The sequence below is a fragment of the Rana temporaria genome, chromosome 1, assembly GCF_905171775.1.
Source record: "Rana temporaria chromosome 1, aRanTem1.1, whole genome shotgun sequence".
NCBI lineage: Eukaryota > Metazoa > Chordata > Amphibia > Anura > Ranidae > Rana > Rana temporaria.
In genome coordinates this window covers 465,264,438-465,291,977 of record NC_053489.1, presented here as the reverse complement: position 1 = coordinate 465,291,977, position 27,540 = coordinate 465,264,438, and the positions used below count along the sequence as shown (strand labels likewise).

Here is a 27,540-nt window from a genome sequence, read left to right as displayed (position 1 = left end):
CGAGGGGTGGGAAATATATCAGTAAAAACAATTTTAACTTCACCCCAAAACAAGCAGAGCTCCTCAACGGAGGAGGTGCAACTTTAAACAGCCGTCGGCAAAAACTAGCGGCTGAAAAAATCATAAGATGCACTCACAGCAACCCTGTAAATTCTGGAAAAAGCGTGAACGGACGAGCAAATCTCCGCCTCGCACACCTGTGAGACCGACGCATGATGTCGGAAAAAAAAAAAAAAAAACCCAGGAAGCACCAATTGCCCTGGTCGAAAGTGCCGTGACCAGAAAGGGGGGCCCGCCCCTTAGGAGCATAGGCCTGTATGACGGCCTGCCTGATCCACCGAGAAATGGTGTTCGACGAGACCGTCAGGCCCTTTTGTGGACCAGAAACCGACACAAAAGAGAGTCAGAAGCTCCGAAATGGAGCCGTAGTAGGCTGGTATACCCGCAAAGCGCGTACCACGCCTAAAGTATGAAAGGCCAAAACCTCCTTCGGAAGAATGGAAGGTCGCGGGCGCACCATCACCTAATCCTTATGAGGGATCAAGCATGGCGGCTTGCAAGACAAGACCGCCAACTCAGAAACCCCTCTAACAGGGGTAAAGGCCACTAAAGGGGCCACCTTCTGAGATAGTGTCAAGAGAAAATCTCTCTGATGTTTCCAAAAGGAAGATTCCTGAAGAACGGAGAGCACCAGAGTCAAAACTCATGGGGGAAGAGATGGGCCAAGAGGGGAAAGTATATGACAAACCCCTTGCACACAAAAAAAGGGGACCCACCAGGGAACGGGCCGCAAAAAGACCACTAAAAGAACACAGCCAAGGCTGAAATCTGCCCCCAAACGGTGCTTTAAGCAATTTTTAGATCCAATCCAAGCTTTAAAAACAGCAGGACCCTGGACACCGAGAGTACGCCCGTGGACGTCACTCCATCCCTTCGCACCAAGAGAGGTAGACGGTAGATCCTCCGGAAGAAGACTACGGTGCCCTGTTGAGATGACCGAGTCAGACAGACCCTGGTCACCTAAAGTCTGGCTTCCAATAACCATGTTGAGCAAGTCAGTGACTGTACAACAGGAGGAAGTATGGGACCTTGAGACAGGAACCTCCTGCCCTGGCAACCGCCAGGGTGCCTCCGCTATCAGGGGCCCGATATCAGCGTATCAAGGACGCCGAGGTCAATCTGGAGCGATTAGAATCATCGGGATCTCCTCAGCATCCACTCTGTGGAGCGGCCGAGGAAGCAACTACCATGGAGGAATGGCAAAAAATCACAGATACAGACAACACAGGGCCACCAGCGCGACTGACGCGTCTGTACAAGATCACTAGACCTGGCCACTAACTTTGACACCCTTGCGGCGGAGACAAGCTGCCAGGAGATCCATGCCATGTGAGGCTCACTTCCTGCAAGGGAGCCGAAACACCCCAAGCACAAAGACCAGTCGCCCTGGTCCAGCATCTGGCGACTCCAGTAGTCCGCCTGCCGGCATACCTGATGGTAGACTGAAGCCACGGCCGTGGCGTAGTCCGGCTGAAACCAGATCGGTCGACCACAAGGAGAAGCATAGCCTGATCGCCTAAAATAGTAGGACAATGAACAGTAGACAGCACCTGGTATTCCCAGGCGGTCTCCCACCAGGCACTAGCCAGGCCCGACCCTGGGTAGCTACCGAGACCAGACACATTCAAGGAGGTGTGGTCATAGGTCCACCCAAGTCCAGCGACTCAGGGTCGACTGGACCCCCCAGTTTTGTGAACCCCCATGTTCACAACCCGTGAGCTGTCATCCGTCATAAACACCGACCACTGGAAGGAAGAAACAACTTCCCAGGCCGGAGAGTCGGGAATCTCTGTCACCAACTCAGAGAGACTCTGACTAGGTGGCGCACAGGAATCTAATGATTTCAGAGACAAGAGATTTTTACCACCTGGACAGTAGTTCCCCTGGAAAACCAGGGCGTGGAACTGGGCATACAGTACCGCCTTGAAGGAGGCTACCCACAGACCCCGAACCAGCAGGCCCCCGGAGAGAAGACCGATTGCGTAATGCCAATACCTTCACCGCAGACTGAAGAGTCTGCAATTTCTCCAGGGGAAGAAGGACCTTTGCCACTGAGGAGTCTGGGTCAACACTAGATACTCCAACGCTGAGTCGGAACCTAGCATGCCCATGATTTGAACCCTGGGTCGCACACATGGAGGGCAGGCTTGCTGCCACTGAGCTACACTTTCTGGCCTAAACGTTTAACGTCCACCCGAATCTTCGGAGGGTCTGAATGGGAATAACCCATCCACTAGGTCGGAGACAGAAGCTGCTCTCAGAAGAAAGTCGTCCAAGTAGCCAATGAGGCAAAGCCTCGCTGTCGCAACAAAATTCAAATAAGTGCGAGCTCCTAGCTGAAAACCCATGGTGCTGACGCCAGATCAAAAGGGAGGGCCACAGGCTGACAGAGACCCTTCTCTCATCACGAAGCACAGAAAAAAACACTGTGACATGTGCAAAACGGGACATGCATGTATGCGTCCCTGATGTCCGAGGACGTCAGGACATCCCCCGGATGAAGCGCAGCTACCACCGAACAAATGGATTCCATGTGGAACTACCCGACGTTCACAAAAGGTATTTAGGGCCTGAGGCCCATAGAAAACCCCCAAACTCTCATCCTGCAGGAAAGGTAAAATTACCTTGCAGCTTAGCAAATCCCACACTGCCCAAGGCAGACCGACGGGCCGGGAGAGGAAGACACAAGGACAGAACTTTGTTCTGTGGATAGGAGGAAACCCTATCTAGTACTCCGAAGAGACCACCTCGCAGACCCACTAGTCGGAGAGCAGGGAGGTTTCACTGAATTGTGAACCTGCAAGCCGCCCCTCCCACCTAGAGACAGGGAGGGAAGGCTATATACATTGGCAGGATTTGGGTGCCGGCGTGATCGGCTTATGCACCCAGGGACAGATTAGTCCCCCAGCTGGGCCTTTGACGGCCTGGGAGGGTAGCCCCTGAATAATACACACACATAGTGTGTATGTATATTATGTAGGTGTATGCACACATGTCTTTGGAGGAAACCGGAGTACCCGGAGGAAACCCGCGCAGACACAGGGAGCGACAATGCAAGCTCCAGGCAGATTGGCGTCAGTGTGCGGATTCGAACCAATGACTCTTTTGCTGCCAAGTAATGGAGTTAAGCACTACACCACCGTGTGCATAAAACCATTCTGAAACAGACGCCCTGGATAACAAGGGCGCAGCATTCAATGAAGCATCACAGACCTATATGAGGCCCTGGACCAGCTGGTCCGCTAGGCTAATAACCTCAGGAGAGAGTCGGTGCTCCTCCACTGTCTGGTGCAAAATGCTCACTCTGAGTTGTATACTCCAGGATGGCCGCCGAGCGTTCAGAACTAGGCCACAGGAAAATGGCCGGCACAATGTAAGCTGCGCCATAGCGCGGCTATGACAAAATGGGCGCCAATGGGCGTTTTCAATGTAATTGAAAAACCTCCCAAAAAATGGCGCCAGCGTCGACTGAGACCCCAGTGTAGTGGCCACAATAGGCCCGCAAGCCAGACCCCAGCATGGTAAACATGGAACGGGTCAGTACTTCGGATCTTCTATCAGTCAGATCCATACAAGCGGGGGTTCCCGCCCGGCGGTGAGGGACTACAAAAGCCCTCAGAGGCTTTTCTCATTCCGCATCTCAGAAATTATCAAAGAAGGGCACAGAAGGAAAAAACCTACACAGCGGTCTGATTTGTGTGATCCAAAAAAGACCGAGCCCTCAGCGGAAACCCAGCTGCACTATGCAGCTTAGGAGAGTCCCATGCAGCAGTAAAAAGCGCACCCATAAATGCCTTATTCTGCCTTTTTTTTTTTTTTTTTTAACTAGGTACCTGGTCCATGGCTCCATAACAGAGCATTCCCCAGGGGATAACGGGGGAAGGGGGCACTCTTTTACCGCCCGCCCGCAGTCCACCCCCACCCTGGCACAAACTGTGTCCAGGACTAACAATAAAAATTCTGTGGGAATCCCAGGTGCTAACACCTGCTGCCACCACCAGCATGTGGGGAAGGACCCAGATACTGACTCCAATATTTACATATAGTGTGTATTATAATATGCACACCTGTCCATACAAATAGACAAAAGCTCCTAGAGCCCTATTCAGGGCCTCTCACCCACTTGCTTCGCTGACCAGGGGTAATCAGGGGACTCCCTCAGGAGGAGACTGCCCAGCGCTGCCTGTGAGGAAAAGAACCGTGAGGTAACTTTTGCAGGGACCTGTGTTTAAACAGGAAAAGCCTCATAGGGCTGTTTTATGTAAGGATAAGACACAGATACAGCATAAAAAGCAAAACCGTTACAGGTGTCACCAATCAGTCAGCGTCTGCTGAAGTATAATCATAAACATCTGTGCTCATCACAGGGCTTTTTACCTTACAGGAAAGCCCAATACAAAAAAGAAAAAGCACAGGCCAGATAACACAGTCCCCTCAGGAAGGCCCCCTCCCCCCTGACAGTGGCAATGTTAGCAATGCAGCAAGGGAAAGGAGCAGGGAAGGGAGAAGGGACCCCCGAACCCCAGGAATGCCCAGCTGTACCAACCCACCGAAGCAGGAGGGACTGTACTTACCCGTCCAAGCGAGGACTCGCTGACGCATTCCTGACAGAACTACAACCGAAATGGAGGTAGCTGTCGGCCCGGTCCACTGTGAGTGAGACAACACCACAGCTCAGTCATATGTGGACCTCGGAGCAAAGCTCACCGGCCCCCCCAGGAGTCATGGGGTATGGCGTGGCAGACCAAGCCTCTTTGCAAAGGTGTGCCCACGCTTGCTGGTCGGACTGAGTAGACTACAAGGATCTATATTATCCAGCCTGTCTCTCAGCCGACAGTTGAAAGAAGATTCTTCAAGAAAAAGTCAAATAAAATAAAATAAAATTTCTCCTCAGGGCGCTGGGCCCAAAGGGAGCCATACGTCCTTCTCCTTTGCTAGGCAGAACGAAACTGAGGCTGCAAGCTGCAGTGAGGAGGGTTATGTCTGGAGGGACCGCCCCCTGGGCGGGGCTGTTCAACTCTGTTAATGTAACATGTATTTAACTATTTAACATGTTTCTGCCTAGTCCTCTCCTGTAAACAGGGAACATAACCCACTTGTCAAGATTTAAGGAGCTGTGTCCGTCCATGGACGATAAGAGAAATTCTAATTTCGGCCAGAACACCGCTTTAACGTTAATAAAAATCTATATTTACAGCAAAATTTATGCACAACATGATCTGAATTTTACTTGCAAAACACGAGACTGCGTGAAGAAAGGATTCCAATAAATGAAAATCGCCTACTTACAAAAATATGCAAGTGGGCGACGGGGAAAAAATAAAAAAAAAGGCTTAGAACAGTAAAAATTTAAATGATGGCCTGAAAGCGATTCTTCTACCTCGAGTGTTTGTATCGCTGGTAACCGATGGTCAGCTTGTGGAGCGCAGAAAGACTTCCTGTGCTCCACAAGCTGACCATCGATTACCAGCGATACAAACACTCGTGCGGCCCCTGGTGCTCGTGGACGGCGGTGACAGCAGAACATTACAGGCTTGCTTATTTGTTCATTTACTTTGTTTTTTCTGTACGGGCATTTTCTAAAAGGGGGTTCTGTCTCCTTGGCATTTTGTGGGATATTTATTTAGTGTTACTTCACTATTGAGTATTTTCTTTTGCCTATATGTACCCCCAATGGAATGACCTGTGGCAGATTCTGAAAACAAGAGGAGGTTGTGCCTGAGAGGATTGACATTAACACGCCAGTCCTCTTACAGGCTGTGGTAAGCCTGCATCCCAGATGGGAATATTATCACTACTTTGGTGAATCTTTAAATAGGGTACAGGGTGCACTTACGCCTTGTTTCTTGATCACCTAGCACACCACCTCTGTTTTTACATTTAAGTTCCTATCTGGGGCTACACATTATTAATTTTATAGCGCGGTTTTATCATTGAACCACGTTTCCATATTTATTTTGATACTTTGTTTTTATATCTTTATTGGGTTTCACCCATTTTAAAATAGCAGCTTTTTGGATCTTTTATCAATTTTAATCACTATTGATAAATCCAACACATATCCTTCACATCTCTTTCTTCACTTGGGATCAGTTAATTAATTTATTGTCCGCTGGCGCCGGAAGTGCATTTTAGTCCCCTTTCTGTCCAGTCTATGCACCTTTATTTTATACTTTCTGACATTAGTAAGCATAAATGCTCAGATTATGAGCTCTGCACACAAGGCGAGGGCAAGAGATCACCACTAGTAGGCATCCTGTACTACGGGAGTCGCTGATCCCACAACCTCTAACCACCATTTATTATCTACTATAAACTGAGAAACACAAATACAAACTCTTAGAATTAGAGTGGTCTAGCTACTGTAATCCTTCAATAACACATATCCACTGAAGAGATTACATGCATTACAGAAAAAAATAAATGTGTGTATAAGGCAGGGATAAAAATACGCTGGTGAATGCAGAAAAGACAGCTTGGACACAGGGCCGACATATTCCTTCCAAAGATGGCACAATTTAAACTGAGTAGATCAACACCACTGTTGTCAACTGTTGGCCAGAGAGGGTTAAAGTGATATTAGAGGCAGATTTTTTTTTTTTTTTTTTTTTTTTTTAAAACAAACATGTTACATTTACTTTCCCTGTGTAATAGTTTTGCACAGAGCAGCCCTGACACTCTTCTTCTCGTGTCCACCGCCAGAGCTCCTGGCCCCTCCCTCCTGCCAAGTGCCCCCCATAGCAAGCTGACAAGAACTTCTGGATTAGTGTTCAGATGTATTAAAGAAGTTGTAAAGTCAGTTTTTTTATCTTTATGCATCAAGATTAAAAGTCTTCCATGTGCAGCAGCCTCCCCAGCACCCCTAATACTTACCTGAGCCCCATCACTATACAGCGATGCCCACGAGTGCCTGGGTCATCCAAGACTCTCCTTCCTGATTGGCTGAGACACAGCAACGGCTCCATTGGCACCCTCTGCTGTCAAAGTCAGTCAGCCAATCAGGAGAGGGAGGGAGTCTGAATGGACACATGGAGCGGTGACTCGGTTTGGGTGCCCCCATAGCAGGCTGCTTGCTGTGGGGGCACTCGACAGGAGGGGCGAGCCAGGATCACAGAAGAGGGACCTCAGAACAGGAGGACCTGGGCTGCTCTGTGCAAATCCAACTGCACAGAGGAGGCAAGTATGTTTTTTTTTTTTCACCCAATAAAAATAAAAGGAGACTACAATCAATCACTTTAATATTAATATCCCCATTCCCAGGTCTGGCAGTCTCAATTTTGTTTTTCAAATTTCTGTTTATACAAGACATATACAGTATTCCATTTATAAGTTTAAAGCTCAACTCAAAGCAAACAGCTTAAAGTGATATTAACCACTTCAGCTCCGGAAGGTTTACCCCCCTTCATGACCAGGCCATTTTTTGCAATACAGCACTGACAATTGTGTGGGCGTGCGATGCTGTACCCAAATAAAATGTATGTCTATTTTTCCCACAAATAGAGCTTTCTTTTGGTGGTAGCATACTAAAAGTATTCAGACGGCCGCAGGACCTGTCTGAATATCCGAACAGTCATTGCATCTGATCAGCTGCAGCCACTCTTCGGCTGACAACTCTCCACCTGGCTCCACCCGAGGTTGAATGAAAAAAATTGCACAATCTATGGCCAGCCTCAAAAGCATTTGGTACAAAAAGTGGATTTATAGCCCCTGTGGTTAAGAAATATATTTAAATGAAAGATCTTGTGTCTAGAGTTTAGCATTAATGCGGCACACAGACGTATACACAGCAATGACATTGCAAACGCACACAAACCTTTTGTCAGCTGTATGGATGATGAAGACATTGCTCTTCCAAACCGTCCTTCACACCAGATGCAGTTCCGTTCAGTTCTGTGCGCTTTTTTTCTGCACTAAAAATGCATGCACAGTGTTTTCCATGTATTCCAATGGCTCTAGCTCACACCAGTGCAATCAGTTTCCGGTGCAGAAACTGACCGGAACCGACTGGTATTGGTGCAGAAAAAACGGAACTGCATCTGGTGTGAAATGGCCCTCATATACAGTTAAATGCAATATTACTAGCCTGTAAACTCTATGAAAATGTAAAACAAGTTTTATCCAAACATTAAACTAAGTCTTCGCACTCAGGATCAAATTCCTAGACACAACTGGCCACCCTGTACACAAGAACATTCCAAGAACTGTACATGAAATCCACAGACGAACCACATACCTAAGAAATGACAACCTCCAATCAGACCACAACCAGACTACCACAAGCCTCAGTATTCATTAAAATGAAAATGTTTGCTGAGATGATATACCATAATGAATATCCCTAAGAGCTCAAGATGAACTCAACACTTTGGAATGACCCCCAGACAGACACTGAAAATTACAAGGCCTGGATTCAGGGAACTTGTGTTTCTTCACCAATACATACAAAAGGCTGAAAGTTAAGGCCCGTACACACCCAAAAACTTTTGATTTGACAAGAGGGGAACTCTAATGTTATTTTTTATTATTGAAGTGTGTATATTCTCATTCCTTTTAATGTTAAAAAGGAGAAGTCCAGTCTGAGCCTTTTATGCTGGGCTTCTCCTCTGGGTCACAGGAGTGCAATTAGTTTTGCACTCCTGTGACCTGTTTTCAGCGGCGAGCGGTCTGAAGTCTGCTCTCTACGGATGTCACTGCCATCAGTCGGGGCAGGGCATCATCCCGACTTCCAAGTCTGGATCCACCAGCTGCCCGGATTGATGGCTGTCTCAGCAAGCCGCTGAGACGACCGCTCTCGCCCCTCCACTGCTCAGCACTCCAATGAGCGCTGAGAAGTAAAGCAGAAGCTATGCTGACGTTTGATGGTCAGCATTGCTCTGCTCGGGGAGGAGTGAGAACCGAGCCATCGGCAATGTTTGGTGGCTCGGTTCTCAGTGCAGAGATGTCGGGGGACAGGAGCAGCATCAGTCTGATGCTCCATCCATCGAGGCAAGTATGAATAGGGAAAAAAAAAACGCCTTTACTTTTCTTTTAATTATTCATTTATAAAAACGGATTTTTTGACCTCAAGAATATTTGTAAAATATACAATGTGGCTCTCGTACTGAAAAGATTGGGGACCCAGATTTAGTATATTGTGTTAAGGCAGACCGGTCATTTGAATGGGCTGGCAATGCGGCAAAGCCACAATAAAAATCGGACACATTCCATTTTTTCAACACAAGGTGTGCATTGGGGTGCTATCAAGAATGACATTTTCACTTAGGCTAGGTTCACACATGTGTGGGTGTGGTTTAAAGTTTGAACCAGACCTAAAAAAAAAAAAATTGGACAGGACTCTTCGAAAATGGACCGTGGCCGCCCCAGACATGTGTGAATCAACTCCATTGCAAGCCAATTTGGTTCACATGTTATGCGAATCGGATGTGGTTCAAAATGCATATATGTGAATCGAGCCTAGCTCAGAACTGAATTTGACTGCTTGCTATATGACAATGCAGCTTGGTTGCCAACACAAAAGTATAACGGTCATAAGACAAATACAGAATCTGTCACACATGACCTTCACAGCCTAAGGTTAGACTGGTGAATAAATCTTTGTGCTACCGAGAGATTTTACTGCTCGTTGTCAGTTAGCTCATTACCATGACATCGATTTCTATGTGCTGCAGATGAGGATAGTCCCATCAACTAGATAACTCTGGTGGCAGCAAAGAAATTGCCTGTGTAGCCTTATGAACGTTCTTAAGAAGATTTCTCAATTCTGTAAAAGGTTCTCATGTATCCAGGCCATAGTACAGGTAGAAGTCGTCACATTAAACTGGGCTTGTTCTGTATTGTTGAAGATGTTTTGTAGCTTATCCAAGCCCTTTCTTCAAATCACTGCAGAACCCTGCAAGTTTGGATGAGCTATGAAATGTCTTCAACCTTACCGAGAGTGCCAGCATGGGACACAAGAAAGGTAAGGGAATGCACGGAGCAGGCAAGTATAATAAAAAGGCATAATATACTAGAAGTATATTATATAAGTATAATAAAAAGGCAGCTAAAAGACATCATCTAGATATCTTTTTTCAGCCAGCTATTCCCTGCAATGTAAAAGCCATCCTATCGGCTTATTAGCCACTGGATTGCCTTTACAGGCAGCGGGAGGTAAAATAAATATACAAAAATTATATAAATTTTTAAAGCACCCCTGCCCCATCGTGCTTGCACGCAAAAGCAAATGCACATGTAGGTCACACCTGCACCACACATGTGAGGTATCGCCGCGAAAATCAATCAAAGAAAAAATTCTAGTGCTAGACCTCCTCTAAGGGTCCTTTCACACCAGCGTACCGTTCGTCCGTTCATTACAAGTCCGTTAACGGACTTGTAATGAATCCCTATGGGAACGCGTCCGTTAGCGGATGGAGCATCCGCTAGCGTCCGCGTCAGTCGGGATCCGCTTTTCCGAACGGAAGAAACACTATTTTTCTTCCGTTCGGCGGAACGGACTGGATGCAGACGGACAGACGGTCCGTCTGCATCCGGTCCCCCATAGGGGAAAGCGGAGCAGAGACAGGGCGGTCCCTGCACTGTGTGCGGGGACCGCCCTATCCGCCGACAGCTCAGCGGGGATCCCCGCTGAGCTTTGGCGGACACACGGAGCGGACCCAGAAACGGTCCGCTCCGTGTGAAAGAGCCCTAGCCCTAAATTGGTAAACTGTAAAAAAAAAAAAAAAAAAAAAGAAGTAAAAAGAGCCACCCATGTAGGTTTTTAGACATCCATTTTCTAGGTATAACATCTTTTATATTTTACAAAAAGAAATGGGTTACATATTGTGTTTTTTTTTTTGCATTAAAATTCATTAAAGTGCACCCCCCCCCCCCCGAAATTGCATTTGAAAAATTGCTGCGCAAAAACCCACGTGACAAATTGCAACGATCTACATTTTATTCTCTAGGGTCTCAGGTGGAAAACATATATGTTTGGGGGTTCCGAGTAATCTTTTCACAATATATATATATATATATATATATATATATATATATATATATATATATATATATATATATATATATATATATATATATATATATATATATATATATATATATATATATATATATATATATATATATATATTCTGATGAATGCTCTCCTTGCAGTTGTGCCATGCTCATTCTATTTTCGGATGATGGATTGAAAAGTGCTCAGTTAGATGTTCAAAGCTTGGGATAAAATAATTTCTGTTGTTTCAATCTTTTTGTATTGAAATTTTTAAAGAACATAAGCAATATGAACATTGTGCAGAGCAGCAAACAATCCTTGCGTGCTCTGTATAAACAGGAAGAGATTGTAAAGTAGAGTAGGGAGAAAACAAGGTTACAGAATCTCTCGGCGATTGAGTGATGTCTTCTCTAATCTCACATGTGAGCACTTAGTCACCAACTAATAAAAGCAGGAATATATTTTTTATGCTATAACATGGATGTAGAAACAACCAGAACCTTATCAACACGGTGGGGTGGGGTGACGTGGTTCCCCCCCCGAGTCATAATGTGGGTCGAGAAACCCGTGATTTCAAGGTCAAGAATGCCATAAATATCAATCTCCAGGAGTAGGCCCTCCTGTAGAGAAGCCCATCCCCAGAGATCACGGTCCACCAAGGATCACTTGTTACCAAGCATTATTACGAAATCTATTGAGGAAATCAGAAAGGGAAAAGAGAAGATAAGGAAAGGGGGTCTGTCCGAGGATAATACATCAGCCTATTCAAACCGCCAGATTCATGCATTCGGGATCACCTAACCCTGCTTTAAACTTCTCCACAACTTTATCCCTGACCTGTCTGGTGTGTTACTTGGCCTTTAGGATGCGGTTTGTTCACTAAGGTTCTCTAAACAAACCTCTAAGTAGAGCTGGGCGATTTTTTTACGATTCAATTTTTTATTTTATTTTTGATGGACACCCCACCAGTCCTGAGGAGCTGCAGGCAGTAGTTTTTAGGCGAGGCCGTGGCTTCAGCCTAGTCCGCGTCGTGCAGCCTCGCGAACTAGGCCGAAGCCGCGACCTCTCCTAAAAACTCCTGCCCGCAGCTTCTCAGGACCGGCGCAGTGTCAGCGCCAGTCCCGGGAAAAAATAAAATAAAAAATCTAACAAATAGATTTTTTGAAAATATGAATCGATTTGACCTACCAACTGGTTTTGCCCCACCTCTAAAGGCTGGGTTCACATTGGTACTACACAACTGTTGTACAACCGTAATCCTACTTTGCCCTGAAACATGGATCCTACTTCGGTCCTATTTTTATCCAACTTGAAGGAACAAGATACGATTTTGCTCCAACTTCGAGATAGTTTCACATGTCCAATGACCAATCAAAACAATCCCAGGGTGAGATACATTTTATTTTACCGCTGCTGTAATCACCATGTCGGATGTCACAAGTCGGATGGTTAGGAACAGGATCCAACTTTGATCCGACTTCAATGATATTCAATGGGCTGAAGTAGGACCAGTCGTACCAAAGTAGTGCAGGAACCTTTTTCAAAGTCGGATCAGTTAAGGTGGTTCTCATAGGGAATCGTTGATTTACACATGTCATTCGACATGTGTTCGCAAACCCGGCATGTATGTCGTACCAGTGTGAACCCAGCCTCAGGGCTTCATACAACAGCTGTATGGATAGTGAGATTAAATTACACACAGGTAGACTCTATTTACTAATTAAATTATTTCTGAAGACAATTGGTCCACTAGTTTTTAGTTAGGGGTATCAGAGTAAAGGGGGCTGAAAAGAAATGCACACCAATTCTTTTCAGATACTTATTTGGTAAAAACGTTGAACAAAATGTATCGTTTTCCTTTCACTTCACAATTATGTGCCACTTTCCACATAAAATACATTCAAGTTTTTGGTTGTAACATGACAAAATATGGAACATTTCAAGGGGTATGAATACCTCTTCAAGGCACTGTATATATGTATCACACACACACTAATGTATCAATCCACTGGAAAAGAAAGACATTTTGAAGACAGCTTAACAGATGTTTGATGTAGTCTCTTGCAAGCTTGAAAAAGGAGATTAAGGGGATAATGATGTAATCTGTGTATATCATTTTTTTTTTTTTTTTTAGGGTTGGTAGCACTGGAATAGTTAATCTCATGTAACAAAAAAAAAAAAATTATATATATATATATATATATATATATATATATATATATATATATATATATATATATATATATATATATATATGCTAAATTGGAAAAAAAAAATTTGTAGTGCAATATTAGGGGAAGTACAAAAGCAAAGGAATTTTATGGCATATCATCTGCTGTATTTTTTTCAGCAACACTGAAGAAAAAAAATACACTGCTCAAAAAAAATTAAAGGAACACTTTGAAAACATATCAGATCTCAACGGGCAAAAATCTCATGCTGTATATCTATACTGATATGGACTAGGTAATTTGTTAGGAATGAAAGGATGGAACATCATTTGATGGAAATGAAAATTATCCACCTACAGAGGGCTGAATTCAAAAAACACCCCGAAAATCAAAGTAAAAAAATTACGCAGCAAGCTAGTCCATTTCACTCAAAATGGTCCGCAGTAGTTTGTATGGCCTCCAAGTGCTTGTATGCATGCCTGACAACATCAGGGCATGCTCCCAATGAGACGACAGATGGTGTCCTGGGGTATTTCCTCCCAGATCTGGACCAGAGCATCACTGAGCTCCTGAACAGACTGAGGTGCAACTTGGTGGCACTGGATGGACCGAAACAATGTCCCAGGGTTGTTCTTTTGGATTTAGGTCAGGTGAGCGTGGGGGCCATTCAATAGTATCAATTTCTTCATCCTCCAGGAACTGGCTGCATGCTCTCGTCACATGAGGCCGGGCATTGTTGTGCACCAGGAGGAACCCAGGACTCACTGCTCCAGCATAGGGTCTGACAATGGGCCACGGATTTCATCCCAATACCCAATGGCAGTCAGGGTGCCATTGTGTAGCCTGTAGAGGTCTGTGCGTCCCTCCATGGATATGCCTCCCCAGGCCATCACTGACCCACCAACAAACCGGCCATGCTGAACGATGTTACAGGCAGCATAAAGTTCTCCACGGCTTCTCCAGACCCTTTCACGCCTGTAACATATGCTCAGGGTGAACCTGCTCTCATCTGTGAAAAGCATGGGGCACCAGTGGCGGACATGCCAATTCTGGTGTTCAATGGAAAATGCCAAAATGAGCTCCACAGTGTCTGGCAGTGAGCACAGAGCACACTAGAGGACGTCGGGCACTCAGGCCACCGCCACAAAGTCGGTTTCTGATTGTTTGGTCAGAGACACACCAGTGGCCTGCTGGAAGTCATTTTGTAGGGTTTTCGCAGTGCTCATCCTGTTCCTCCTTGCACAAAGGAGCAGATACTGGTCCTGCTGATGGGTTAAGGACCTTCTACGGCTCTGTCCAGCTCTCCTAGAGTAACCGCCTGTGTCCTGGAATCTCCTCCATGCTCTTGAGACTGTGCTGGAAGACACGGCAAACCTTCTGGCAAAGACACGTATTGGTGTGGAGGAGTTGGACTGCCTGTGCAACCTTTATAGGGTCAAAGTATGGCCTTGTGCTACCAGTAGTGACACTGACCCTAGCCAAATGCAAAACTAGTGAAAAACAGTCAGAAAAGATGAGATGGGGAAAAAAAAACATCAGAAACCTCCGCCTGAAAAACCATTCCTGTTTTGGAGGTCGTCTCATTGTTGCCCATCTAGTGCACCCATTGTTAATTTCAATTAACAGAAAAGCAGATGAAACTGATTAACAACCCCCTCTGTATACACCCCTCCCCCTCTGCTACTTAACTGACCAGATAAATATCCCAGGAGTTCCAATTCAAAAGTGTTCCTTTAATTTTTTTTGAGCAGTGTACGTATATATATATATATATATATATATATATATATATATATATATATATATATATATATATATATATATATATATATATATATATATATATATATATATATATATATATATTAGACTAGGTTCACACTTGTGAAGGTCCAGCATACCACATTTGTGTGGGTAAGCAGCCTATTATCAGCCTATTTGAATAGGGTGCTGTGCCTGCAGGAACGTGGGGGACAAAGGTCTCCGGCCCTATTAAAAACGCGGCCGCAGAGAACAGCATAGTGCTGCAGCACCGTGCAGTTATGCGCACCTGAAAACTCTGTTTTCAAATTCGTGAGAGTACCATTAACAGCAGCACGTTTTGGCTATGGGTCGGAGAAGGCGTTGTATGTTTAACTTTATTACTGCATTTGTGTTTTGTAATTGCATCACTGGTTGTTAGGAGGCAAGCTGTCAGAGCCCTAGCAACCAATGACATTGGCTGAACAATGGCAGTAGGTAGAGTCTGCTGGGGTAGCTGAGAAACTAGTCCCCAATCAGGTCTGCCTTACTTGTGCTTGACAGCGAATGTCAGTGGGCGGGAACCATAGCTGCTATTAGGCTCTACAGCGTTAGGCAAACCTGACAGCGAGCAAGTCTCAGAGTTTCCCAGCAGTCTCCGCTAACCCAATAATTAAAGGAGCACAAGCCAGATGGGTAATGAGAAATGAGTTCTCCATCAGGTCCGCTTAGCCTCTGATGGACAGCGGATGGCGATGAACTGATTTTATAGCGACTATTAATCTGAAAATCAGCAATGTAAATGGCCATCTGCTGCCAATCACAAGTAAGGCAGACTTGATGGGCAACTAGTCTCTCAGAGATTACTATCAAACACTGCATACCCCGAAACAAAACTCCTCAGCCGCTGCACCTGTCTGTGTGTGATGAGCAGTGCCCAGGGAGTGAACTCAACATTACTGAGCTGCTGGAGTGTCCAGTATGGTCTCCAACATGCACATAAATAGGTGGCAAGCACAGACAACTCTATTGTGGAAGACCAACAGAGTTCTAAAGATGATCTGAAAGAATGGGATCAACTCAGTGTGCAGTAAAATCAGAGTAAGCAATTTCAATAGGAGGAGATGAGCCTGTACAAATGTACAAGACTGAGGGTTATGCCGCGTACACACGATCATTTTTCAGCATGAAAAAAACAGGGTTTTTAAAAAAACGTCATTTAAAATGATCGTGTGTGGGCTGCACATCGTTTTTCAGGTTCTGAAAAACGACAAAAAATGTTTTCGAACATGCTGCATTTTTTAACGTCGTTTTAAACTATGTCGTTTTTCGGGTTGTAAAAAATGATTGTGTGTGAGCTAAAACGACGAAAAAAAACTGTGCATGCTCAGAAGCAAGTTATGAGATGGGAGCGCTCGTTCTGGAAAACTACCGTTCATAATGTAGTAAGCACATTCATCACGCTGTAACAGACAGAAAAAGCGTGAATCGTCTTTTACTAACACGGAATCAGCTAAAGCAGCCCAAAGGCGAATGGAACTTCCCCTTTAAAGTGCCATCGTACGTGTTGTACGTCACCGCGCTTTGCTAGACCATTTTTTAAAAACGATGGTGTGTAGGCAACATCTTTTTAATGATGAAGTTGGGAAAACATCGTTTTAATGATGAAGTTGGGAAAACGTCGTTTTAATGATGAAGTTGGGAAAACGTCGTTTTTTAGACATGCTGAAAAACAAAGTTTTCTTTCATGCTGAAAAATGATCGTGTGTACGCGGCATAAGGCTGGTGTTCATCGCAGTGCAAGTTCACCTTTACATACCCGTTTCCTGAAAAGGTCTCCATGCACCATTCTGTCCCCAATATATTAAATGCAGGGCTTCACACCCCCCCTAAACAAATGCCCACCTCTTCCCATTCTCTTTGTATTGCTTCCCTTGTATGACATTCCTGATGTACCTGCCAGGCCCTCTGCTTCCCATGGTCAGAGAGCACACCATGTTCAGTTCTCTAGCTGTGCTAGGAACTCAGCCTGCTCTCCTCCAATCATCAGACTTGTCTTGACATGCACCCCCCTTGCACAGCCATTCACTGGAAAGCTCAGTGTGCTGCTGCTTCTCCTTCCCCCAGCTCTTATGCACCCGAAAACAGAGGGAATGTGATCATTAATTTAAAAAAATGGAAATATCTATACACAAATGTTTTGCCTTTTGTTGCAATTTATACTGAATGGGTTGTTTTACAAGGTGATCGTTTTTACAATCACTTTAACCTTTCATCCACAAAAACATACTCACAAGCCCTGAAACTCCTGCACTGTCCTTTCCTTTTCTATCCTCACTGCTCTTCTGCTTCACATATAGCCTGACACCACCATCTTTGTTCTTTGTCATTGGGGGCCGGCTGACTCTTCCCAGTTCTTGGCACCAGTACCCCAATTATGTGGCACCGTAAATCTTCATGAGCTGTGGGGATGCCAATGCCTATTGGGATATGTGATGTTGGTGTCCCAGAAGACTGTGTGTGGAGGTTTTATGTCATTCTCACCTAGGTGTAAATGGAGGCATGGTGCAGTAAACATAATAAAAATAAAAAATAAAATGAATAAAGTCATTTTTCTAACATTGGGGCAGGGGAGGATTAGAATTCTGCAAGGTGATATTTTTGTGTAAAGGTCACTTTAAAAAATACTGACATACCATGTTTAGAATGTTCATAACTTAAGCTGTTCTACATTTGGCAATGCGGGCCTGCTGCATTCCCTGCTATGTAATCTTTCCTTTCTGTAAGGGAACTTACAGTAATATGAATACATATAATACCGGAAAAGAGAAATCATATTTAAAAAGGACGGACACAATAAAAATGTGCAGCTTTACTGCAATATATTTGCTTAAATTTCTCAATCACTTCATTGCATACATTTCCTTACATCTTATACATCATCATATATATGACTAAATATCCCCAGTACTGTAAATGTTGGTTGTATATGTAGAATAGTACAGATTATAAACAATTGCCTTCCTATAAAATGACAATTCCATGGGATCCAGCCAATCAGATGGCGCATTAATGTTCTCTGTACTGGAAGCCGTCAATTGAAAACTCCCACTCTGTCCAGTCCCCCAGTGCTGAAATACAGTTAAGTGCTGGAGTAGGCTTGACATTAAGTGCCAACATTTCACAGACCTGATCATGCAAAAGGAAAAAAGGCTAAAACCATGACAATAGGATATTTCAGAAAAGGTTGCCGATCCCTGGGGTCCATGGAGTGAATTAGCAATAAAAACTATATTGCAGTGTAATCAGCTGCAGCTCAGGGAGGTTCTTTGGCGTAACACAAACAACAGAATGTACAGCACGCTTCCAAACAAACCCAACTTTAATTCATTTTGTCTTTAACAGAAAACAGTACTAGGAAACCCGAGATAGAGAACAGAAGTTTGGCATCAAAATAATCTACTTAAATTCCACATTACCACCACTAATGAAGTTACCTGAGACCAGCAGAAATAAATGAAATGCTGTTTGCAAATGTATGGCAAGAAAAGTGATGGTAATCATGTCATAAATGGGAAAAGCAGAAGATCCTTTACATTTTTAATGTGCGATTGATAGGTAACTGGGAACATCAACACATCCATCAGTGACACTTTCCAAGGTCCAGTCTAACAGTAAGCCATACTAGCACCCTAAAAAATACCAGAATTTTGGGTACAAAGGAGGCACAGGTGATCATGCCAGCAGCTTGGCAGGCTGGGTGATATGGCAGCTGATGTGCTGTTCCACGTGGTAGAAGACTGTGACAATGCTTAATGTTACTAACTAAAAATATGGGTGTAACCTGAAACATGGTCAGAAAAATTGAATGGCTTGTTCTGCCAAGAGGATGATGAATAGGATGATACTGTTACTCCGATCGTCACTCCCGCAGGCTTCCTCTGTACTGTAAAGAAGACTGGGCCCCTAAAACTTGCTCCTCTTGGCTGTCTGAACTGGTTTCAGTTCTCTTGTATTAGCAGAGTCTGCATAAGGCAGCCCATACATTTTCTTTATTTCATTCAAATTTATTCCCGCCGAATAATTGCATTGTGACAGTGGGGAGACTACTAATCGGCACTGCCGGTTATAGCCGGTGGCACTGATCGGGAAAAACCTGACATAGATCGAAATTCGGCTGGTCCCTCATGAACCAGTTGAATTTTGGTCCATGTATGGCCAGCTTAAGTGAGGTCCCCCAGAGGAAAGCACCCACAACCTAAGACACCAGAGCGCAGAATTATGCAAGTATGACCAGAATCAAACAAGCAGTGCGGAAAGGGTGCAAGGGTAGAATGCTTTATTTTCCCCGGGTTCAGTGGTTAACCCTTCTGTATCAGGCGATCAGTGTGATTGGCTCACACAGCGTTCACATGATTGGGAGCCCTTCCTGTTGGCTCCCAATCAAAGGCCTTGACGGAGAGATTTCTGTGACAGCTTGATCAGTGAGTGCGCTCTTCCAACACAAACCTCATGCCACTGTGGGCACATGTGTGGAGGATGGGCAATAAAGCTCACCTTTCTTGCCGCTGTATATCTGCATTATGCAGTTGGCAAGAGGTTAAATTATATGTAAAGGCGTTTTTTTCTCTTACCGTAATGCGATTATCAAGAGGTTTTAAATCCAATTGAAAATTCCCAGTGTTCTTGGCACAAAGGTCCTTGCACAGGAACTTTGTCAGGGTGACAACCGTCACACAACTATGCCCCCGTGCCATCATACACTTCTAACAGAGAATATAGATGGCCTTGCTGACATACATTGCACAGGCATGGTCTATGGTTGTTACTATCAGAAAGCCAGGACAAAGCAATGACAGTATAAAACAGAAGTGGTTGAAAGAGGCTAAAGCAGGAGTGCCTACCCTTTTGAAGAGTGAGGGCCACTTAAGCAACTTCGTAACCAGTCGCGGGCCAAGAGCGGGCAGATAACAGGTCACGGCTACTCTATAGGCCCTCTGATCCGCCCTGATGAATTCCCTTCTGTTTTTCGGATTGGAGGTAGGCGGGCGTAAACGGACACCTGACTCTCTGAAGAGGTGAATTGAGGGTCCCATTTGGTCGGGCTGGTTGTGTGAAAAGGGCCTAAGACTGCTTTTACACTGATGTGCTGCCGTTTACCCACACTGCGGGTGCAGCGTAGTGCACCTGTGTCTATCCTGCGGGTTAGCTTATCTTTGCCATAGACTCCTTCTGTGGCAAAAGCCAGTGCTGTAGAGGAAACATTGGCTTATGGGGCTCTGCTCCGCAGCCACTTTCTTCCTCTACTACCAGCTTCATTCACACCACTGATGCTGTGATATGACGGGTCAGCAATCGATCTGGGCTTGCCAACCGCCATTCCAGAGCAGGAGGTAGCGGCCACATCAGAGGGCTCTGCGGGCCACATGTGGCACCCTGGGCCACTGGTTGGCCACCCCTGGGCTAAAGGATATCAACAGCACTGAAATGTAAAAAATGACAAATGAAAATGTGTATACAGTATTTCATTCCTTCCCCCATCCCCCCTGGCATCATACATATATGTGGTGGCAGGCCAGGTGAGCTTTAGCGTCAAGCTGCCAGCACGTGTGTCCATGCAGCTCCGATGTTCTGTACTGACACTGTGCTTGCAGCACACTGAGCGACACTGTCTGATTGGGATGGGCTCCTGATCATGTGACCACTGACTGTCAAAATCACTGATAATATGGTTGGGAAGCCAGCTCTACCCATTTTGCCATTAACACCCACTTAAAGCTGAACTAAACCATCCTATGCTATCTTGGCCTCTGATCTTCAACTGGTGATGCTGCACGTGATCAGTTATGACTACAGGCATTTGATGGTTTGACAATTTGGTTGAGAGAACAACCAATGTGACAGTTACATTTTCAGCACATTTTGGGAATGGGACTTTTTGAAACTGTTAAATTGATGTGTTTAGTTTCGCTTTAAAGGTCCCCCAGAAGGCAGCAACAAAAAGACTTGCAATTTGTTTACGCGAAAAATCATGCAGTTAAAGTGGAACTTTAGTCAGAATATTCCTGAAAAAGTCCTGCTAGATCACATCAGGCTGGCCCCTTTAGCAGGTATAGTTATGGAAAACATTTAAAATAAGTACAGCATCTCACAAAAGTGAGTACACTCCCCACATGTTTGTAAATATTTTATTATATCTTTTCATGTGACAACACTGAAGAAATGACACTTTGCTACAATGTAAAGTAGTGAGTGTACAGCTTGTATAACAGTGTAAATTTGCTGCCCCCTCAAAATAACTCAACACAGCCATTATTGTCTAAACCACTGGCAACAAATGTGAGTACACCCCTAAGTGAAAATGGCTAATTGGGCCAAATATGGATATTTTCCTGCCCCAGTGTCATGTGACTCATTAGTGTTACAAGGTCTTGGGTGTGAATGAGGAGCAGGTGTGTTAACACCAAATGTATCTCTCCCACTCTCTCATACTGGTCACTGGAAGTACATCATGGCACTTCATGGCAAAGAACTTGCCGAGGATCAAAAAAAAAAAAATTGTTGCTCTACATAAAGATAGCCTAGGCTATAAGAAGTTTGCCAAGACCATACAGTGGTTTAACAGGACAGGTTCCACTCAGAACAGGCCTCTCCATGGTTAACCATAGAAGTTTAGTGCACGTGCTCAGCATCATATACAGAGGTTGTCTTTGGGAAATAGACGAATGAGGGCTGCCAGCATTGCTGCAGAGGTTGAAGGTGGGGGGGTCAGCCAGTCAGTGCTCAGACCATACGCAGCACAGTGCCTCAAATTGGTCTGCATGGCTGTTATCCCAGAAGGAAGCCTCTTCTAAAGATGATGCACAAGAAATCCTGCAAACAGTTTGTTAAAGACAAGCAGACTAAAGACATGGTCTTATCAGACCACAGGACATGGTTCAAGTGAGCCAAGATAAACTTATTTGGTTAAGATGGTGTCAAGAGTGTGTGGCAGCAACCAGGTGAAGAGTACAAAGACAAGTGTGTCTTGCCTAAAGTCAAGCATGGTGGTGGGAGTGTCATGGTCTGGGGCTGAAAGAGTGCTGATGACACTGGGGAGCTACAGTTTCATTGAGGGGACCATGAATGCCAACATGTACTGTGACATACTGAGCATGATAACCTCCTTTTGGAGACTGGGCCGCAGGGCAGTATTTCAACATGATAATGACCCCAAACACACCTCCGAGACGGCCACTGCCTTGCTAAATAAGCCGAGGGTAAAGGTGTTGGACTGGCCAAAGCATGTCTCCAGACCTAAACCTTGTTGAGCATCTGTGGGGCATCCTCAAACAGAAGGTGGAGGCACACAAGGTCTCTAACATCCACCAGCTCTGTGATGTTATCATGAAGGAGTGGCAACCTGTGAAGTTCTGGTGAACTCCATGCCCAGGAGGGTTAAGGTAGAGCTGGAAAATAATGGTGGCCACACAAAATATTGACACGTTGGGCCCAATTTGGACATTTTCACTTTTGTTGCCAGCAGTTTAGACATTATGGCTGTGTGTTGAGTTATTTTGAACAGCAAATTTACACTGTTATACAAGCTGTACACTCACTACTTTACATTGTAGCAAAGTGTAATTTCTTCAGTGTTGTCACATGAAAAGATAATAAAATATTTACAAAAATGCAAGGGGTGTACTCACTTTTGTGATATACCGTTTAAAACTGTCTCACCTTGCTCTGCACATGCTCAGTTGCTCTCCATTTTTAAGCACTGACAAGTTTGTAGAGGCCGATCTGCTGACAGCTGTAAAGCTGAATTATACCCTCCTATCCTTTACAGTCAAGAAAGCTGCCATGGTGCTGCACATGTGATCAGTTATGACACCAGCCATTTGACGGTTCGGCAGTTTGGTTGAGGACACAAGCAAATGTGACAGTTAGCAATCCCAACGTCCAGGAACATAACTTTTTTGGAAACCGATAAATTGATGGGTTTAGTTCCGCTTTAGGATTTACTGCCGATTAGGGGCTCTGGGCTTCAGCGAAATGGCAGCCGCCAGCAAGAAGAAACAGAAACAATGGTGGAGGCAATTTACAGCACAGGCTAATAATTATTAATGTGGAATTTATGCTCCTTGCTAAAGAACATTATTTTTTTATCAAGTTGTTATGGGTAAAGTTCCGCTCACAAGTGGACCTTCCCACACGAGAGCAACTTCCTCTCATCCGGTACCCTTGCCCTCCATACTTCTTACACAGCTGCATTTTTTCCCCTTTATTTATAGTGTGGCCACCCACTTCAGATTCCCCACCTAGGAAAATCACGCATGATCAGCTGCCCCATACACATCCCAGGAGGCAGTGTTGAAGTATCACAATGTTTTGTTTGTGATGGGCATACACGCTACTATAAAATAATTAATCTAAACCAGGGGTCTCAAACTTTCTAAACGAAAGGCCAAGTTACAGTCCCCCAGACTTTAGGGGAGCCAGTGAGAGCAGAAAATGTCAGTGGAAGAAAAGTGTCCCCATCTCCAGCGTCCGTGGGGGGGGGGGGGGGTAGAGAGATTGCCCCATTGCTAGTGTCTATGGGGAGAAATAATGACCAGTTGCCGGTGTCAGTGGGGAGAAATAGTGCCCAGTTGTCAATGGAAAGAAAAGCGCCCGTCGCAGTGCCAGAGGAGAGACATTGTGCCCCGTCGCTGGTGTCAGAGGGCAGAAATAGTAACTCATCTCTGGGGTATGTGCGAGATGCAGAGTGTTCTGAGGGGCGGCCCGAGGTATGTGCGAGGTGAAGCAAATGTTTTGAGGGGGGGCCGAGGTATGTGCGAGATAAAGCAAATGTTTTGAGGGGGGGGGGCGAGGTATGTGCGAGGTGAAGCAAATGTTTTGAGGGGGGGCCGAGGTATGTGCGAGATAAAGCAAATGTTTTGAGGGGGGGGGGCGAGGTATGTGCGAGGTGAAGCAAGTGTTCTGAGGGGGGGCCCGAGGTATGTGCGAGGTGAAGCAAGTGTTCTGAGGGGGGGCCCGAGGTATGTGCGAGGTGAAGCAAGTGTTCTGAGGGGGGGCCCGAGGTATGTGCGAGGTGAAGCGAGCAGTTTGAGGGGGGGCCGAGGTATGTGTGAGGTGAAGCGAGCAGTTTGAGGGGGGGCCGAGGTATGTGTGAGGTGAAGCGAGCGGTTTGAGGGGGGCCGAGGTATGTGCGAGGTGAAGCGATCGGTTTGAGGGGGGGCCGAGGTATGTGCGAGGTGAAGCGAGCGTTCTGAGGGGGGGCCGAGGTATGTGCGAGGTGAAGCGAGCGTTCTGAGGGGGGGCCGAGGTATGTGCGAGGTGAAGCAAGTGTTCTGAGGGGGGGGGGGCCCGAGGTATGTGCGAGGTGAAGCGAGCGTTCTGAGGGGGGGCCGAGATATGTGCGAGGTGAAGCGAGCGTTCTGAGGGGGGGCCGAGGTATGTGCGAGGTGAAGCAAGTGTTCTGAGGGGGGGGGCCCCGAGGTATGTGCGAGGTGAAGCGAGCGTTCTGAGGGGGGGGCCGAGATATGTGCGAGGTGAAGCGAGCGTTCTGAGGGGGGGCCGAGGTATGTGCGAGGTGAAGCAAGTGTTCTGAGGGGGGGGGCCCCGAGGTATGTGCGAGGTGAAGCGAGCGTTCTGAGGGGGGGCCGAGATATGTGCGAGGTGAAGCGAGCGTTCTGAGGGGGGGCCGAGGTATGTGCGAGGTGAAGCGAGCGTTCTGAGGGGGGGCCGAGGTATGTGCGAGGTGAAGCAAGTGTTCTGAGGGGGGGGGCCCCGAGGTATGTGTGAGGTGAAGCAAGTGTTCTGAGGGGGGGGGGCTGGGGTATGTGTGAGGTGAAGCGAGCGTTCTGAGGGGTGCCAGCTGTGAAAACGAGGAAGGAACAGCCGACTCCTGATCACAGCTGACGGTATGTGGACGCAGAAGAGTGGCAGATTGGCTGAATGCATACATTTTCCCTGCATTAATGAGTGTGAAAGGTTGTAAAATATCGGGAATGATTATAATGGGGGGGGGGGGGGGGGTCCTATATTAGAGAAGAGTGAGCTTCATTCAGCAGCTCCCCATTGGAATGAATGAAATGGCTGCAGCAGGATAGAACTAGGACATGCCATAGGAAGGAGCAGGGATGTGTAACTTCCTCACACACTGCCTCCAGATAATTTCATTGACACCCTGACAGCAGTGTGTCGGATGTCGCAGCCATCGGATGTGGGCGCTGTACCCAGCTAGGTGTGCATGCCCATTCATCACTCACCCATGACTCCCCCGGTCTCTGTGCCGCTCCTGGATTCTGGCCGATCGCTCCGGTCACGTGACAGCCAGGGAAGTGAGGTGGGGGATGCTCGCTGTGTACTGCCGCAGGTGAAGAGGGGACACAGGCGACACTCCGACACCCAGCTTCGATTCTCCAGACACCGCGAGAGCGAGCGCGCACCCCAAGCACCGGCTCACTGGGGGGAGGAGGGAGGGGTTTCGGTTCACTAAAGGGGACGCATGCGCACTAGGCAGTCACTGTGCCTGAGGCGCGCCCCACCCTGCTGGACTGGTGCTCTTCTCTCACGGTGCGCGGTGCCCTGGGCTCAATGGGCTGTGCCCAGTCACTTGGAGCAGGAAGCCTGCTCTGCCCTCTCTCTCTATACCTGCTACTTCATTGTACTGGGCCCTTGGGTGACTCAGTCCGACACTGCCTAGGGAAGCGACACACAGTCTGCTTTCCCATTGGGCTTCTGGTGTGAGCAGTGCTGGCCCAATACATTGTGCTGCCTGGGACCAAGAATTAAATGCCCCCCCCCCCCCCCCCCCCAGAAAAAAAATCACGCCAACCAAAAGGCCCCCACATTCATTATTTTATATCATGATAACTAAAGGGGACCCGTCATGGCTCTATACATGTATAAAGGAGTATTAAGAGGACCTGTCATTGCTCTATACATGTATAGGAGTATAAAGAGGACTTGTCATGGCTCTATACATGTATATAGAGGACCTGTCATTTACTCTTTACATGTAAAGGAATATCAAGAGGACCTGTCATGGCTCTATAAATGTATATAGGACTATAAAGAGTACTTAACATGGCTCTATACATGTATAAAAGAGTATAACGAGGGCCTGTCATGGCTCTATAGATGTATAAAGAGAACCTGTCATGGCTCTATACATGTATAAAGAAGTATAAAGAGGACCTGTCATGGCTCTATACATGTATATAGAGGACCTGTCGAGACTCTACATGTAAAGGAATATAAAGAGGACCTGCCATGGCTCTATAAATGTATATAGGAGTATAAAGAGGACCTGTCATGGCTCTATACATGTATAAAAGAGTATAACAAGGGCCTGTCATGGCTCTATAGATGTATAAAGAGGGCCTGTCATGGCTCTATACATGTATAAAGGAGTATAAAGAGGGCCTGTCATGGCTCTATACATGCATATAGGCGTATAAAAGGACCTGCCATGGCTCTATACATGTATCCAGGAGTATAAAGGGACATGTGAATTGCCGACGGCCACAATGTCTTTTGCGCAAACTAATCAATGTACGCTGATTGTGGTTTTTTTTGGTACCAAAAATATGTAGAAGAATACATATTGGCCTTAACTGAAGAAAATAGTTTATTTTTCAAAATTTTGGGGATATTTATTATAGCAAAAAGTTAAAAAATATATATATTTATAGCACAAAAAATAAAAACCGCAGAGGTGATCCAATATCACCAAAAGAAAGCTCTATTTGTGGGAAAAAAAGGACATCAATTTTATTTGAGTAGCGGAGCTGGCGGACCGGGCTGGCGGGCATCAGTATGCTGCCCCCCTAAAAGTGCTGCCTGGTACCCATGGTACCACCCGGTCCCATCATAGGGCCGGCCCTGGGTGTGAGGGAACCATGATGCCATATGGCCTTCATCCTAAAGAGGAACTCCACCCTATTTACACAGGGGTTGCCCTTGAAGGAGCGATTCATAGGGGATCATTTCTCAAAGGGCAGTTAGGAGGTTATATGTTCCCTTTTCGACACTTGTTCAACCGCTAAAAACCTGTGTGTGTTGCACATGGTTATAAACCGCTTAATTTCTGGGCACTTTCACCCCCTTCCTGGCAAGGCCAGCTTTCATCGCTGTCACACTTTGAATGACAATTGCACGGTCACGGGGTATTATCAACGGAAGACTCACCCCTTTTCCCAATTTTGGGAAACCCGCAGTTTGAACCAGGGTCGTTGAAAGGTCCCTTTAGTAAACTAATGGAACAGGGGCGGTTCCAAGCATCGCATTTCTTGAAGGAGGGTACCTGGATCTCTAGGCAGGAAATGGAAAGGAAAGACTCGCCTTGCCAATTAGACTTCTGGAGATCCTTACAACTGCACCATTTCTTAGACACTTTAAAACCACCAGCTAGATACTGTCGAAGACTGACAAGGTTTGAGAGGTATTGCAGCGGACAGGGGACTTTACGGCACTCCCTGTCAAGAATTAGTGAGTTACTTAATACTCCAACAGCTGATTCTCAGATGCCCTTCTTTAACAAGTGGGAACGGGAATTAGGAAGACCCATTACAGAAGATCAAAAAACCAAGA

General features: G+C 45.9%; 1 protein-coding gene across 2 annotated transcripts in view; it reads right to left on the bottom strand.

Moving 5' to 3' along the window:
- Window positions 1-25,436, bottom strand: part of RAP1GDS1 (Rap1 GTPase-GDP dissociation stimulator 1) — a 191,391-nt gene extending 165,955 nt beyond the window's left edge. The window contains exon 1 of one of the 2 annotated variants that reach the window (XM_040328113.1): window positions 25,215-25,436. In XM_040328113.1, the coding sequence (XP_040184047.1) occupies window positions 25,215-25,218 (4 nt within the window). In that variant the 5' untranslated portion in view covers window positions 25,219-25,436. The remainder of the gene's footprint in view (window positions 1-25,214) is intronic. The other variant, XM_040328123.1, reaches the window with a different exon arrangement.
- Between the last annotated feature and the right edge of the window lie 2,104 nt (window positions 25,437-27,540).